This window comes from Corvus cornix, chromosome 3 (assembly GCF_000738735.6).
Source record: "Corvus cornix cornix isolate S_Up_H32 chromosome 3, ASM73873v5, whole genome shotgun sequence".
Taxonomy (NCBI): Eukaryota; Metazoa; Chordata; class Aves; order Passeriformes; family Corvidae; genus Corvus; species Corvus cornix.
In genome coordinates this window covers 53,064,618-53,080,306 of record NC_047056.1, presented here as the reverse complement: position 1 = coordinate 53,080,306, position 15,689 = coordinate 53,064,618, and the positions used below count along the sequence as shown (strand labels likewise).

General features: G+C 37.5%; 1 protein-coding gene across 3 annotated transcripts in view; it reads left to right on the top strand.

The window, feature by feature from the left end:
* Positions 1-15,689, top strand: part of SYTL3 (synaptotagmin like 3) — a 37,418-nt gene that overhangs the window by 4,964 nt on the left and 16,765 nt on the right. For 2 of the 3 annotated variants that reach the window (XM_010400125.4, XM_019290172.3), the window contains exons 2-7: positions 1,295-1,845; positions 3,280-3,495; positions 7,309-7,373; positions 9,959-10,010; positions 11,303-11,375; positions 12,300-12,372. In XM_010400125.4, coding sequence (XP_010398427.1) covers positions 1,736-1,845; positions 3,280-3,495; positions 7,309-7,373; positions 9,959-10,010; positions 11,303-11,375; positions 12,300-12,372 — 589 coding nt within the window. In that variant the 5' untranslated portion in view covers positions 1,295-1,735. The remainder of the gene's footprint in view (positions 1-1,294; positions 1,846-3,279; positions 3,496-7,308; positions 7,374-9,958; positions 10,011-11,302; positions 11,376-12,299; positions 12,373-15,689) is intronic. The other variant, XM_019290176.3, reaches the window with a different exon arrangement.

Sequence of the window (15,689 nt, the reverse complement as noted above, 5' to 3'; positions counted from 1 at the left end):
TCTCTTTTGTTTCCACAGGAAACCAATCTTTTTTTTTTTCTTGAACACAAGCTTCTGTGAAATGCTTTGTCCTTTTGGTATCTGTTGAAGGGTTTCACAAAAACCCTCCCATACACAAATGGAATGCAACCTGTTTATGTATACATACTATCATCCTCTGCTTTTTCTGGGGGAAAATTAAGTAACTTAATTGGGGTAAGCTGCATGTAAAGTAATTCCCTGCACTGACAAAAGTACAGTGTCACTATATGTCTGAAGTTTTAGTGGGTTATTTTGGTGGTTTAGGGTTTTGTTTGTTTTAAATTTAAAACTTAGTATTTGAAAATAATGATCCAGCAATGCAGATGGTTGATCAGATTCTCAGCTGACGTCCATCAGTGAAGCATCAGGAACTGCTCTGGGAAAGCTTTACCCTTCTGTCCTAGTGTCTACACCTGCCTAGGGCCTGACCATGTGTATCTACTTCAGATAAAGTTTGAAACACTTAACTGGCTTCCATATATGCACCTTTAATATTGGTATACCATAAGTGGAATTGTATTACAGTTCTAGTAATATGCACTAAACATGAGACCGTAATGTTGAAAATTAATGTGGTGTGTAAGCTGGTTTAAGTGAACAATCTTCTTTCTCGACTTTGCTGCAAAGCATATTAAAATTATTTTATGTTTTAGTGGGGGTTTTGCAAAAGTGAAGGTCACAGAATATACCCAAACTACAGTCGTGGTTCTGTTTTAATTTTAGACTTCTCATATATTAGTATGTTAGTTTTATCAGTTTGGGACCAAAATTGTTAGTGCACTCAGTTGGAAATAATATATATATCTTAACTTTTTAGTGTTTCTGTGTATTAGCAAAGATAATAGCATTATTTGGTGTCAAACTGTTTATCTGGACTTAAAAGACACAGGTAATTGATGGAAGTGACTCAGAGGTCTTTTTTCCCCCCCTCTTAGTCTTGTGATGTCTTGTCTTTTCAATAAAATGAGATTAGAAAGGGACATTTTTTCTCCAAAATTTTGTCTCAAGCAATATGACAGTCGTGGGGTCTGTAGGCCTGTGTTCAAAACTAACTTAAGCTTTTTTATTGGTTGTTTTATGTTGACTGTATGAAAAATGTGAAGGTATGTGCCTGAGTGCAAATGGACAATATGGTGAGCCTTCCTGGAGAACAGGACTATCTTAAAACCTCTCCTGTGTCCGAATTACTTCATGAAAGGTTTGAGTGTAACAAAATATATCCTTCACATTATATGCAATGTCTTGAAGAGATAATGTACTTTTTTTTCCTTAGGCCCAGAAATCCTAAGTCTACAAGACCAAATAAAGAAACCCAAACCATTTCTGCCACTGCTTACTCCATCTCTTGACAAATTGTCCCTCCATCTGGTGCCAGTTCAAGCCCTATCTGGGACACTGCTGCAAGCTCTCATCTCTTTTGGGGCAACTTTCAGTGGAGAAAAGAAAAGGAAGTTAAAAGACATGTGAAAAAGTCAAGACTGCTGTGACCTGGATAACTGTTCATAATCCCTGGGTAGCAGAGACACTTAAATGATGACCTGTGCAAAGACAGACAAAGTTATTTTTCTTGTCAATGGTATGACACAGTGAAACACATCAACAATCAAGTAAGAGCACAGGCATTTAGGAAACACCCAGACCATCATTCTGGATGTAGTGGAACCCATAGGACAGGAGTCTTATGAAACAAGTGAAATAGTGGAATTTGGCAAAAATGGCCTGTGAATTTAATCTGAACTTCCTTAAGGAATTGGAACGAGAGGCTGTTCTGGAAGTCCTATACCGTGACCAGATGGTGAGAAAAACAGAGGAGGAAAGAATAAGGTATCTGCTGTTCCCCTATTCCTGTTTTCTGTTCTTTTTTTTTTTTTTTTTTTTTCCTTCTCAATTACTCTTCTTCCATTTTGTTGTCCTTTTAAATGTACTCCCCTTTTGACTTCTTGTTAGCTAATGCCTTTTTATTCTCTGGGAAATCTAAGGTTATCCAGAGCCTCCTGACTTTGCCATTCTATTGACTCTACACTAAAGATCAGCAAATCCTGTTCACTGAATAATCTACTTGGGGAATTTTACTTCCAGCCTTCACAGAAAGTTCAGTTGTTGGCTGTATTTTTTCTCTTAAGGCTTTATGGCATTCTCATAATGTTCCTATGTATGCATATGTATAGTCTTGGTAACATGGAACATGTTCAGATCTTTGGCTGGCTTGTTTAGCTTACATTGTTCCAAGACAGGAGTTAAGAATCATTGGATACTTGTTCATTGTGCTAAATCCATCACTGTCCCTTCTCACACACAGCAGGTGGCAAGCACACAGTGCTGCCTTGGAGGTTGTTACTTGTGTCAATAGGTGTCGTTGGTTAGGAAAGGATTTTATTTACTAATTTCACACTGTGCAAGTATCTCAGCTAGGGAGGATAAAGGATAATTCTCCAGCACTTTATTTGATTTATATCTTGGCTAGGACAAGGATTTCCTAGTACCTTGTTTCCTGCTTTGTGATATTGCATCCCCCTGGAAAACTAGATATTGGTGTGGATAAGATATACATTTTTAAATCCCTTAAATGTGGAAACTTAAACTTTGTCTACATCAAACATTTACATAAGTATTACGGGACATATTAAATGAAAATAATAATAATTATTTGTAGGGTTATATAGAAAGTCTGAATTGTTTAGAAAATCCCTTTCAACTGGTGATGATGTTACTAACAATTAAAACCACAGATCTTGATTATTGGTACATGCACTGGAAGCAAAGTTAACGACAAGGAGAGGTTTTGATATTTTTGGCTGGTGTGCTTTTTTGTTTTGGTTTGGTTTTTTAGCTTTCAGTGGATGCATTTGTTATGATTATTTTTTTACTTGGTGGAATATTTAGTTCTTGGATAAATATGATAAAAAAAACATCAAATGGAAGGGAGCACTGTTTAGTCTCAGTTTTTGTAAGTGAATGCATAATCACTTACATAAAATGATTTCAGCACCCTGCCCTGAGTGGGCCTGAAATGAACAAAACCCCATTTATACTTGACTCTTTCTCTGTTAGTATGCACAGTTCTGGTCACACACACAGAGTCACTGCAAAAATGCTGTATGTGGATGTTTTCAAACAGTGCTCAACAGAGGTCACACTTGAGGGCATATCTCCCACTCAAAATGGTATTGCACAACCAGGGTATTATTAACTTGTGCTTTACATGAGGATTTTGTCCTATGTAATTTTTTTCTTTTCCTTTCTTACCCGTGGGATTAGGAAAATGAAACTGCAGCTGCAGCAACTTCGGTGGAAGGGGGCAAAAAATGCAAGGCATGAATACCAGGAGAGATCTTGTGCTCGCTGTCAGAAGTCACTGGGGGTGTTGATGAACAGAGGCGCAGTGTGCAATGGATGCAGTCATCGGGTGTGCTCGGAATGCCGTGTCTGCCTGACCCCCTGCCTTTGGAAATGCACCATTTGTTATGCTCATGGGTAAGGAATTTTGCTGGTTTACACCAGTCATGCAATGGATGCCCACTGGTTTCGTGTATCTGTTGCTTAAACAGTTAATGAAACAAAGCCACTGGTGTAATGAAAATGTTGGCTGAAGTCCTGGTAGTGATGAAATGGTTGAGAACTTCGTGTGATACTTCACGTAGTCGGTATTTCCCTTCCTGTGTTTAGCAAAATGAATCCTCAGGGTAGGCCAGAGGTACTGTGAGTGTGATGAAGGTGAGAACAGCGAAGCAGAGAAACAGTCGTGAGTTTCTGAGCCACACAGAGAACTCCTTCCCCTGACTCAATGTTGAACCAGGGCGTCCTCACAACCTGCTGAAGGCACTGTGCTTTGATGTAGTATAGCCAATTTCTTGACAATTTCCTAATCATTATTTTCTGCCTATTACCACAGGAATGAGAAACCAGGATCAATGAATAATTTTAAGTCATGCTTTATAAAATTTTAGAAAGCAAAACTAATTAATAACATTGCTAAGATTTATTCAAATATGGTCAAAAATCCAAATTTGTTTACTTTGAGTTAGTTTTGTTTTTTTTTTTTTTTTATACTGTATCACGTTTTTGTATTTCAGGATACAGGAAACAATCTTTCTTTTACTGTACTGGTACTTTTTTTAATAACAAAATATTCCTTCGTGGTCCATTCTATTCATTACAATCTTTCTAAGCAAAAATGGTTTAGGTATACTTCCACATTTGATAAAAATAATATGTAGGCAAAGAATGAGAGTTTTGGAAATTATTCAAAAGCTCTGCTGTATTATATATATATATCCCTGTAGAAGGGGTGAGGATTTGGATGAAAATTTATTTTATGCCAGTACAAGATGAATCCACCACTCTACTCCCTCTGCAGGTGCAAAAATGATATTAAAATAAAGGGAAATATAAGGCAAAGTATTGGTCTCAAACAAATTTGTACTAGTTTGAAGTAATTTTTTTATAGTTTGTAAGAGAGTTATAAACTATCCCCAACAAGATATTTTCTGAATCTTCAGTTTATTTAGCAACTAATATGCAAAATAGGTAGATCAGCTCTACTTATACTTGATACAAAACAGTTACTAGACTTTGGTGCATGTGTTTTGCTGTGTTTCAAACTATATGCATTAAACTGAAAATTCAGAAGTTAACTTTCCATATCCTTCTCTAGGTAACCCTCTCCACTTCTTGGTTTAAATTAGTTTCCAGTTATTTGGTGGCCACAGTGGAAATACCCTATTGAGAGTGGTTGGTTGTTAAGCTGCTTTGTGTAGTGCTGCACACCTTTATTTATTTCATAAGCTGGTCCAGGTATTTAGTGGTAAAACCAGTAAAACATTATTTAGATTAATTAAAAGACCTTTTTACTTTTTTTCAGGAAATTACCTTTTTTAAATCTTGCTAATACAGATGGATATGTCAGCTGTTAGTGAATTTCTCTTTATAGCGAAGAGAGAGCACATTTGATCTTTAGTCATGATGTAAAGTCAATTAAATTCAGTCAGACTTCTTCCATCGCCTTCAGCGAGCTTTACATCAAAGCTGCAAATCTCAAGAAGGGTAGGAAGTGCAGCAATGTGGTAGATGCTACTCAGCACCTTTTGTTTATCCTGGTGAGGGGAAAATAGGATGGCTAAGAAAGGTAAGAGCTTATTTTCAAGTCTCAAGTAGCTCTAATTTTGAGTCTTGTTTATCACTAGAGTAATTTTTTCCTGAACCAAACAGCAGCAGCAGCACTATGTAGATTCTCCCCTAGACACTGGGGTCATGTTTGTAAGGAACTTGCTTATACACCTCAGTGAAAGAGTAAGCAGGGATAAGCAAATTTTGTATTTCTTACAAAATAAGAAAATTTGCAAGGCTTGTGAACTGACAAAGTTTGTATCTTTCACCTGGAAGAGACATCTCTTGTGTGGAAGGAGTTGGTATAGCGTGTTGGGGTTTTTTTTAAAGGAATTCTATCTTCTAGGAGTCTAGAATGATGTTTTCTTTGGAGGAGTTTAGTCTATTTTACCTGACAAAGGTTCTTTATTAGGTTTGTTTTCATACTTTTGGTCATATCTTAACTCAATACACTCTTTATCCACAAAAAAAAAGGTATTTTCATTCGGTATGGTCTAATTATCATAGAATGGTTTGGGTTGGAAGGGACCTTAAAGATCATCTGGGTTCCACCCACCCTGCCATGGGCAGAGACACTTTTCCCTAGACCAGGTTGCTTAGAGCCTCATCCAGCCTGGCCTTGAACACCTCCAAGGAAGGGGTGTCCAAACTTCTCCAGGTAGATTCAATTATCACATGAATCGGTGCAGAACTGGAGATTAAACTCTGGCAGATAACCAGGGCGTAGTGGGAATAACATAAAGGGAGAGCTGGGGTTGAAAATCAAGGCACTATACCAATGCAAAGCCCTTGAAGGCAGAGATTTCAGACATTTGTTAGTTAATAGATGTCCATCCAAGATAAGTAAGTATCCTGTCTCAGTTATTTAAACCTAATTTTCAGACTCACCTGTGTTCAGTTATGCACAAGGATCTATGGTTAGGCATGAAAATAAATTGTACAGTTTACATGGGTAGTGTTTTTCTTTTTAATATTCTGTATTGCTACTTACAAAGTTACAATTTAAATGCCTAAAGGCTTTAAAATCAAGCCACAGAGCAAAAAGCATCCTACCTACAGTTTGTCTGTTTCAACACAGAATAAGGTGAGGTGTGGAATGGCAGACCCAGGGGTTTTGTTGCCTAGCCATTGGTGGATATCACTTTAGCTCTTATGTTTAGAGATTTTGCTTTCTTAAGAAGATAAGCCCTACATGAATTTACTGTTTATATGCTGTTGCCAGTTTCAAGCCATTTTGGCAGACGGAATGGTAATAAAGAGATTAATTTTATAGAAGGAAAATCAACTACTGGGTAGAGAAGAAAGTTTAGTAGTGCCTGCATCAAGGAAATTTTTGCAGTGAGACCTCATCTTATAATAAGCATCACAAAATTCACAAGGAAGGGAGATATGTCATATACAAATTAGTAAGACATTTAGGTGAGAATTTGGAACCTGAAGAATCCAGAGAATCCTATCATCAGTTAATTTTTTTTTAATCTCTCTTTAATAATGGCTAAGTTCCAATTGCAGCCTTCAGCAAGAGTAAGATTTGCTGAAAATCTGATCTTGACAGAGCTATTTAATCTGATATAATTTTGTACTTGTTAATCATTACTTTTCTGATCCTGTGATCCTGGTGCCTTTGACATCGATGTAACTGATGGTAGTCTCCACAAAATGAAGAGATAGGCCATGAAGTGCTTGTGCTGTCAGGCCTGTGGAGCTCAGTGCTTCCTGGTAGCCATCCCAAGTTCTGCTTGGAACCGTGTCCTCTACCATGGCCACTCCCCACTTCTCAGAGAAGCTGCAGCTGTAAGCAGCCAGCGCCCCAATCAGCACAAGCGCCTGTGCTGCTTTGCGAGTCGCTTGTACAGACTGGAGTGCACCCAGGACTCCTGCCTTAAGAGCAATGCCTAGAGCAGTGGGTATAACGTTCCATGGGCAGTCCTACATTGCAACGGAAAACAAACTATCAAACAAAACCCCTGTCAAAACCAAACTAAAAGTCCCCAAAGGATTCCTCCCCTCTGTGTTTTTTTTCAGACCCACAGCAAAACCAGTCAGTGGATTGAGTAGTCATGAAATCTTAGTTTTATGGTAGGATTAAGAAAGGATGTTGGATTGTTAAGCAGTTACTGAAAACTTGAAGAAATGTACTTGCAAACATTTTGATTTAAATATCTTTTGATTGTTTTTCAGAGATGTGAAAGTAAAGGCTGGTGAATGGTTCTTTGAGGAACGAGCAAAGAAATATCCAGGTGAAGGTAATCCCTGGGACAGATCATAAACTGCTATATAATGTGTAGTTGTCATCTAAGTGAAACACAGAATGTAGTCTGACACTGTATCTAATGTTTCTTCCATTCTACCATGCAGTCCATCTGTCTGTGCAGTAAATAAAACATGAAGACAAATTAACAGAATGCATTTAAAGGTAGAACTTATTTTGTCTGAGTAATAAAAATAAGAAAATTACTGACCCTGTAAATTCGAATTAATGAGCATGTAAGACTTCTAAGAAATACAATGGCATTAAATTAGTATAGAAATGTTATATGTACAGGAAAAAATGATCTTGCATTCATCATTTGTCAAAGTTAAAATTTCAGTTGTTTTCACTGAGGAGGTTCTAAAGTTTAAAGAAATGAGAGAATAGAATAACCACCCCTCCCCCTCCCCCCCATTTATAGCTATAAATCAGCAGAGAGCTAAATGCTTACTGTTTCATTACCTCCAGCCAGCTGGCTGTGCCATTGCCTTGTGCTGGGGTCTTTTAAGTGCCATTGAAAGTACAAAGCCCTAAATGAAATTATAGAGGATGTGGATGGATTGCTCTATGGGGAATGTGTTTTGCCAGCCAAGGAGCTATTATTTTTTGTTTTCACCTACGCTAATTAGTGAGGTGGAGAGGATTTCTTTCCTCTATCCCTTGAAGTGCCACTTCAGATAGGCATCTGTTTCATTTTGTGCCTGACTGTAGTTAAATGGTACAGTTTCACTTCCAGTATCTGCGTCTATGTTTAGGAGTAGTTGGTGAAAAGGAAGCAACTGGGCCTTAAATCTCTCTTGGGAAGCTTGAATAGGAAGAATTTTATAAATGGAAGAGCGTAACCCGGCAAAGTTTGGGTTCTAGGTGTTTGTGAAAGGCATCAGGCAGCATATTAGGAAACTAAACTAAAGTTCCTGTTAAAACAATTAATTTAAAATTTGAAAGATTCTACTGAAGTCCATTCTAGCTAACACAATTTCTCATTTTGAAATATTAGTTGGCTGATTTTGTTAAAGCACAGTTTCATCCAATAACCATTGATAATAATTTCCCCTCATTCTTCTCAGCGAGTCTAAAGCTGGTAATTTTATCAATCTCTCTATTACTGGAAAATTTTGTTCTCAGATACTGAATCTGATATTGCAAGGCACTGACTGTGTGTTTTCCCAGCAAAATAAATCAGATCTCACTTTGAATTATCAAAGCTTTATGGGTGCTTGAAGCATTTTGCTTAGTTAGTCTAATGGTAATGCTGTTGAAATCATGAAGATCTAAGGATGTACAGAAGATAAACCTGCAGGGAGAAATATGTTTTGTTTAGTTCCTTTGATTAGACCAACTGATATATTTAAAGGGGTTAAAAACGTGACAAATTTTGAAACACAGCAACCATTATGCATCCTTCAATCCTGGAGGGACAGTGCCCTCTTTTGGTTTGAAAATATAGCATAACTGAAGTAATCACTGGAAAATAAGTTTAACTGAAAAAAAAATTTTACCGTGAAGTTTCTCATGTTGTAGAGTAAAAAAAAATTACACTGTTATGCTTTTTATTAATCTTTTTGTAGCTTCTACCTAAAGAAAAAGATTACTATTTTCATAAAAGTGGTAGATTGGTCACTAAAGGCAATCAATTTAAAATCTAAGATAGCAAATGTTACTTATCAATAAAAGAGAATTCTGGAGTTCCAATTGAAAATCGTAACATCCATGAACTGATTATTGTTTCTACCACTACTAAGGTCTATTTCTTTTATGTAAGTAATGTTATAATTAATGACATCATCAGCAAAACATGGATCACATGCATGTATCAGGAATTACTAGCGATTAAAGTCCCTCCAGATAATTTTGGTTGGCCATTTGTTACGTGCTTTTAGCCCTTTATTATATTTGTGATCCCCCAGGAACAAACTACAGTTTTATGAGTCTTCATTGTTTGTGCCTGATGGAGCTCTTGCTCCTTGGTGTCTTCACATCATGTGGCTGCTTACCTGAGGAATGTGCTGTGGTTGCCATTTCCCTGCAAGGGATGCTCTCGGCAAGGGGTCCTGCTCATGTTTGTGAGCTAGTCAGGCATTTTCATCATTGCTCATCTCTAGTAGGAAAAGTGAAAAGAATTTTTCATGAGATGCAAGAGTTGATCATGTGCCTGCTCTTGTACACGTTTTCAAGCTTCCCTTAGTGTTTGAGTTTTGTGGTTAAAGTGCGCTTTAGTGCAGTGGGCCTGGGCACCACCTGCACTTAGCAACCTTTAGGAATGGGCCTGTTGGCATCTGTATGTGATTGTCCTTAACATTTGTGAGGAGTTCATCTGAATGTGTCACCTGCAACAGGGGAGGAGGAAATCATGGTATGGTTTGAGACGTTTGAGGTCCAGGAGAAACTTGTGTGTTGCTTGGCGTGTGTGCTGATACATTAGCTGGGAATTGACTTCACTCCTGACTTGCATGTGCATGAGCTTCTGTAAATACAGGCCAGTTCCTGAAAGGCACTGATTTAAAAAAAATGTTATACAGGCATAAGTAGCTGCTGTTGCTGCTAAATGATCTTTGGAATTTTTCTTTACCTCCTTCATAGGCAGACATGAAACAGTTGGTGCAAAGCTCTTGGAATCTTACCAGAATCTGAGGTAAGGCTCATAAAAGGACAAACAGTCCTAGGACACTGAGAATTTGTATAGGTGATCTATTTTATGTTATAAACCAGCCAGCAGTTTGTATTCCTTTGTTATGAAAAAAAAATCAATACTTTTGGAGTTCAAATGATAAAAGCATAGAAAATTTTTCCCTTTTAGTTGCCAGCAATCCATAGAACAGATCTGATGTACAACAGAGTACTTTACTCTTTGTTTAGAGTAATAGTATCCTACTTGAAACAAAGGGGCATGCATTATTTTTGTTTCATCTGCTTATGTTTTTTTGCATAATTATTTATACAATTTTTTGTTAAACTTGCAAAATACGTTCAAATTATTGTAAATGCAACTTTTTTACTAGCTGTCATAACAGCATTGTTATTTGTTCAATGGGAGATATTGCTGATATGATAGTTTTACAATAAATAGTAGACAAGAAGTTAGACATTTTCACTTACCATACTTTAAAAAAATTAAAAATCTAGTTTACAGTGAATAAGTACTTTGACTAGAGGCTGAAGCATGACCATACTTAAATTATTACCAGTGATATATAATGATGTAACAGTCTGCTTAAAATATGTTATTTAAGTAATCCTCTGCCTTAAAATAAACCAAACCAAAAAACCACAACACCAAACAGCAACAACAAAAACTACTACCAAAACCCAAACCAACTAAAAAACCCCCCAAAAGCCACATGTAAAATAAGATACGAAGAAATGTTTTCAATTTAATATAATTGTCTGGCAAGGCACAGCTGTATAAGAAAGAAACTTATATTCAGCTGGATAAGATCCTAACCAGGACTCGATTTTACCTGGGTGTGGCAAAACTAAAAGAGAATCAAAAAGGAAGTTCACCAACTACCTTAGGATCTGTGATTGTGCTGTGATAACAGAATCAGACAGATTGTTTTTGTTCACAGACCAGGACTATTTAGCACAGATGGAATGACAGGAATGTTTAAAGGGTCTTTAACAGCTCTGAACCTAGGCAAGGAAGGATCCTTTTAGTATTGTAAATAAAGATGACTGTTGTCTGAAAACATCTCTGGAGGAGACATGGGGTGTGTTTTACAGGAATTGTGATTTAGAGCACAGGACACAGACTGTAATACTGACAGCCATATAGAAGTCTAGGGAGCCTATCCTAAATTAGGTCTTCCTGGTAGTTCTAATTTAATAATTTTACCTGGAGCACCCCAAGATTGAGAAAATAGAAAGGTTATTCATCTGTTGGCATAATATATTAATTGTTGCACTGTTTATCTCTTAAATTTCTAGTAAAATTTCTGTTGTACCTCCGACTCCACCTCCTTTCACAGAATCAGCAGCAGGAACCAATGTGATGGTAAATGTATGTATCTGCAGAAAACACGTATAAGTGCACCACTTAGGGTGTCATTCATATGAAAAGGTCAGCCACAGCAATGTGGTAAATAACTGCTGTAACATCACCCTGCAATATATATGCAGCCTTTTGTTGATTTGTCTTTATTTTTATTCTGCATTGGTACTTGGAAAGAAGGTTTAGAGGCTATGAGGGCTGTTTTCCTTTAGTTTTCAGTTTTTGAGGGAAGTGGCTAACCACTCTACTTCACACTAGAATGTTGCATCTGGTTTTTGGTGCCTCATCACAGGAAGATTGGACTGAGATCTGAGCACCATTAGAGCCTGAAGGATCCCATGTTCCCATGGCGTTCAATAATCATGTGTCACTTTCATTACTGAATGAAAAACAATGAATTTGATGGGTGCCTTTGCATTCCAGTTTCTAGTGACAGAATAGTAGAACGTGGCTTGGAACTCATAGAAATTGCACTAAATTACTGTTTCATTTAGTTTTGGATCCTCAGGCCCTGGTTTTGAAGCCCACTGCATTTCTGTAAACATTTTTATGTGCTTACCTGGAGTTTGATGAAAACTCTTTGATTTGGAGACACAGGAGCATCTTTAATAGATAAAAGTATTAAATACCTTGCAACAAATCTGTGATGTCATTAGTTGTATTTATGAACTCGCTATGTGATCTTTCTGCAAGGAGTTCCACTTACATGTGAAGGACCATGGAACTGAAAAGATTACTTTCCATCTTCATCCATTAGTGTGACAGTTTCCGACCATGTCAATGTATGTCCTCAGAAGTATTTCTCTACAGAAGTGAGCAAAGGGCTGCAGCCTTACCATCTGATTGTTATGTGGTCTGTAGATATGTAATCATGGAAACTTTAAAATTACAAATATTTTGTGTTTTCTTACTCTTTGTGTCTCCTGTTTGCAGGAACTTGGTGAATCTAAAAGGTTTAATAAATCTGTGGAAAACTTGTTTTTGTCTCTCACGACACATATAAAAAGTAAGTAGCTTTCATTGTCTTGTCATTCCAGAATAATGTAGTCAAATGTTTCAATTTTTTGGCCACAGTGTTGGCCAAGAAATTGTTATTAAAAAAGGCTATTGAGTAATGGCTGAAACAACTAATGCCAAGGCTGTGCCAATCTGAAAAATAATACAGTATATCGAATTCTCCTAGTATTCTGCCAGTTGTTAAATAACCTGATTATATCAACCCAGAACACCTTTCTTGTAAAGATGTGAAAAGACTGTATAATGTTTTTTTTAAAATTCACCAGGTGTTCAGATGCAGTATATTTAATTCATGTTAGAGTAATAACCAATTGCTGATCTTCATGTTATCTGGCTGAACCCCAGCTGACCCTGTCAAAGAGTCTATCATTTAACAGGAGTTTAATATTTTCATTAACTGGCAGTATTCATGAGGACTTCCTTCCTCTTTCTCAGTCTAGTTGTGTGGAATTTTTCAGTGCACATTTCTAAGTGCTATCCAGTCCTAACAACTCTTGTTCCATTCTGATGCTTTTGGTTCCTTCCATTCTCTTGCACTGCCTGCTGTTCCTAGGGGTGCAGGACTGTGTGTGCACCTCTAAGGCAAACTACATTGGTGACAGTCAGCCTTTGTGCAAAACAAATTAAAGGCATCAGTGACCAGAGGAAAACAACTTCTGAGCCTTAGGAAGATTACAGAGGCTTGCACATTTGCATGGATTTGAACAAACCGTAGTATTTTCTTGCTAGCTTCAACTTACACAACCCCACATGTGAGATTAGACCTGAACAAATCTGGCTTTTGTGCCTTTCTGCCTTTCTCCCTAACTCTTTTCTTAGCTTTTGTTTGATCTTTCCTTGAGCTTCTTCCACCCATCCTAAAGACCTATTCCCCTTTAACTATGCAAATTTAATGTTGTGTCTGTGTGAGCACAGTAAAGCTATGCAGAGACATAGGTGACTTGCTCCTAAACAGAAGTATATGGTGTTGTAGGACACTACTACTGGAGGCAGTAATACTGGCAGCACAGAATGGGATGCAGAGTAATTTATTCAGATTTCTGTTAGTTTGAAGCCTGGCCATATCCCAGAGTTACTGGTAAAGACTGTCAGGACTGCAGCAGAGTGATTTATTAATTCACTGCTACCAAAAGGATGGTCCTTCTCCACTCACATCTTTCTTCTCTCTCTGTTTCTAGCCTTATGCTGCCATAATTAGCATCTGGGACCTTCTATAAACTGGTTTAGCTAATTTAAAGGGCAGAACATTAACCTAGACAAAACACATAGGTACTTTTCTGCTGTTTTAGTGTGGGCTCAAGGTAAGATATATGTTGGAACATGTGCAACAGAGTGCTGGTCCGTGTGATCAGGAGCTAGGGATGGAGAAGAGCAGAGCAGTGGTTGCAGAGGGAGATGGAAGCAAGTTTTTAGTTCAGTTCAGCTGTGGATGAAACCCCACTCAGGTGCTTTCATCCTCAGTTACTGTGGAGCAGTTTAATTTGGGAGAAAATAACAGGCTGCTGCAATCATTGAAGTCAGTAATTAAAAAGTATAGGAAGTCTTACAGAGAGAAAGACTTGGGTTTCTTGACTTAAGAAACCAGATTTTTCAGACAATATGGCCTCTCAATGAAACCTGGTACTGTGCTGTTAAACGTTTTTTGTGACAAGTGTCTAAAGTTAGTACTCTGTATCTTATCTTGACAAAAATGTCCTGGTTTGCAGAGGTATTTAATATACCCAGCTCTTGTTTATTGCAGTAAATAAACCTGGAGAACCTTGTTCTGCCTCTGACTCTCTCACTGGAGCCTGTGTGTGTGTGTGTCTGAGAGCAGCGGGAACGAGGGATCAGCGCATGCAGCACAAAGCTGCCATTGTACAGTCTGCTCCTTTGTGCTGTTACCTCCTGTTCCAGTGTGGCTTGGCAGCAAGAGGAGATTATAATCCAATGGTTGCCATTTGGTGAATGTAAAATGAATTACTGGTTGTAGTTTTATTTGCAATGAAAAATTCCTCTTGGCACTAGAGAGAGTGTCAGTCTTGCTGACATTTGGGTAGAGAAGCCAAAAGAGGAATAGATATGAAAACTGAACATTTGTTTTTTCCCACAATAACCTGTTCTGTAACCTGTTCATTCTAAGAGAATGTGAGGCAAGCTGGTGTTTTTGCCTCTTCTGCTGGTCAAACTACTCAGATTGTATCTATTCCATTAGAACTCTCAATTCTGGTCTCTTTTATGATCTCTGATTTCACTGTGTATGTTAAAATCCTGGTTTCATTTACAGAGATGGCTTAATTGAGCTTGCCTTTGAATAGGTCACATGGTGCCTTAATGGTGTACGCAGAGTACAGTAAACATCTGAGGACTGATTGCTACTAAGAACAAAACTAACCCAGAGTGTCTTTAAAAATCACACCTGAGTGCCATTGTTTTTGAATACCATAATGTTGTACTGTCTGCTGTCTGAGGTTTTTCCACAGAGACTCATGTTGTGAGAGAAGTGTTTATTTCTTCTGTATGAATTAAACATATGATAGCTATTTCATGTACTACTTATAAATTTTTAATTCTTCATGAGAATCTATCTGGGATTGACAACAAAGTATCTGCAGCTAAGCCTGCTCATATTCAACTTCAGAAGTCATGGATGAGTGCTGCTCTTCCCTTTAAGTGAAGTTCTGAGTGTACACTGAGGAATAAGAAGCGAAAAGTGGAGCATTAAATATCCAGTTGTCCTGCAGACTTACTTGCCGATAAACTACACGTTACTGAAGTGCTAATTCAACAAGGTGCTTAAGTATGGACATAAGCTTATCCATATGAGTAATGTTATTGAAGTGAATGAGGGCTATTCACATTCTTAAAATTATATGTTGTTTGGGACCAGTGTGTATTATCCCTCCTGTCACCCATATTTTGGATACATTTCTAAATATTTCCCAGTATGATCTTCTTTCTACTTTTCATTATCATGTTGCTTTATGTTGTTATAAAAATCTTGCTTTTATCCTGAACCAAACCAAACTGCTTTACAAATCAAACTATACATAGGGACTGTAGTAGCTGCTTCTGCAAGGAAACTGTATTTGATGGCTTACATTTCCTTGCAGTGGCTATAATGATAGGGAGCAAGGAGTATAATTTCCAGTTGAAACAGCATGAAAGATTTAGGGAGGCAAAATATAATTATATACAATATGACAAGCACTTGTCTTCCTATCTCTTTCTTACTGTTAGGAGATCAATGCTAAAGGTGCAGGATGACAGTTTGAAAGCTACAGAATTAGCCTATAAATCTATAGCATTGCTTGCAAAGTTTGTTAT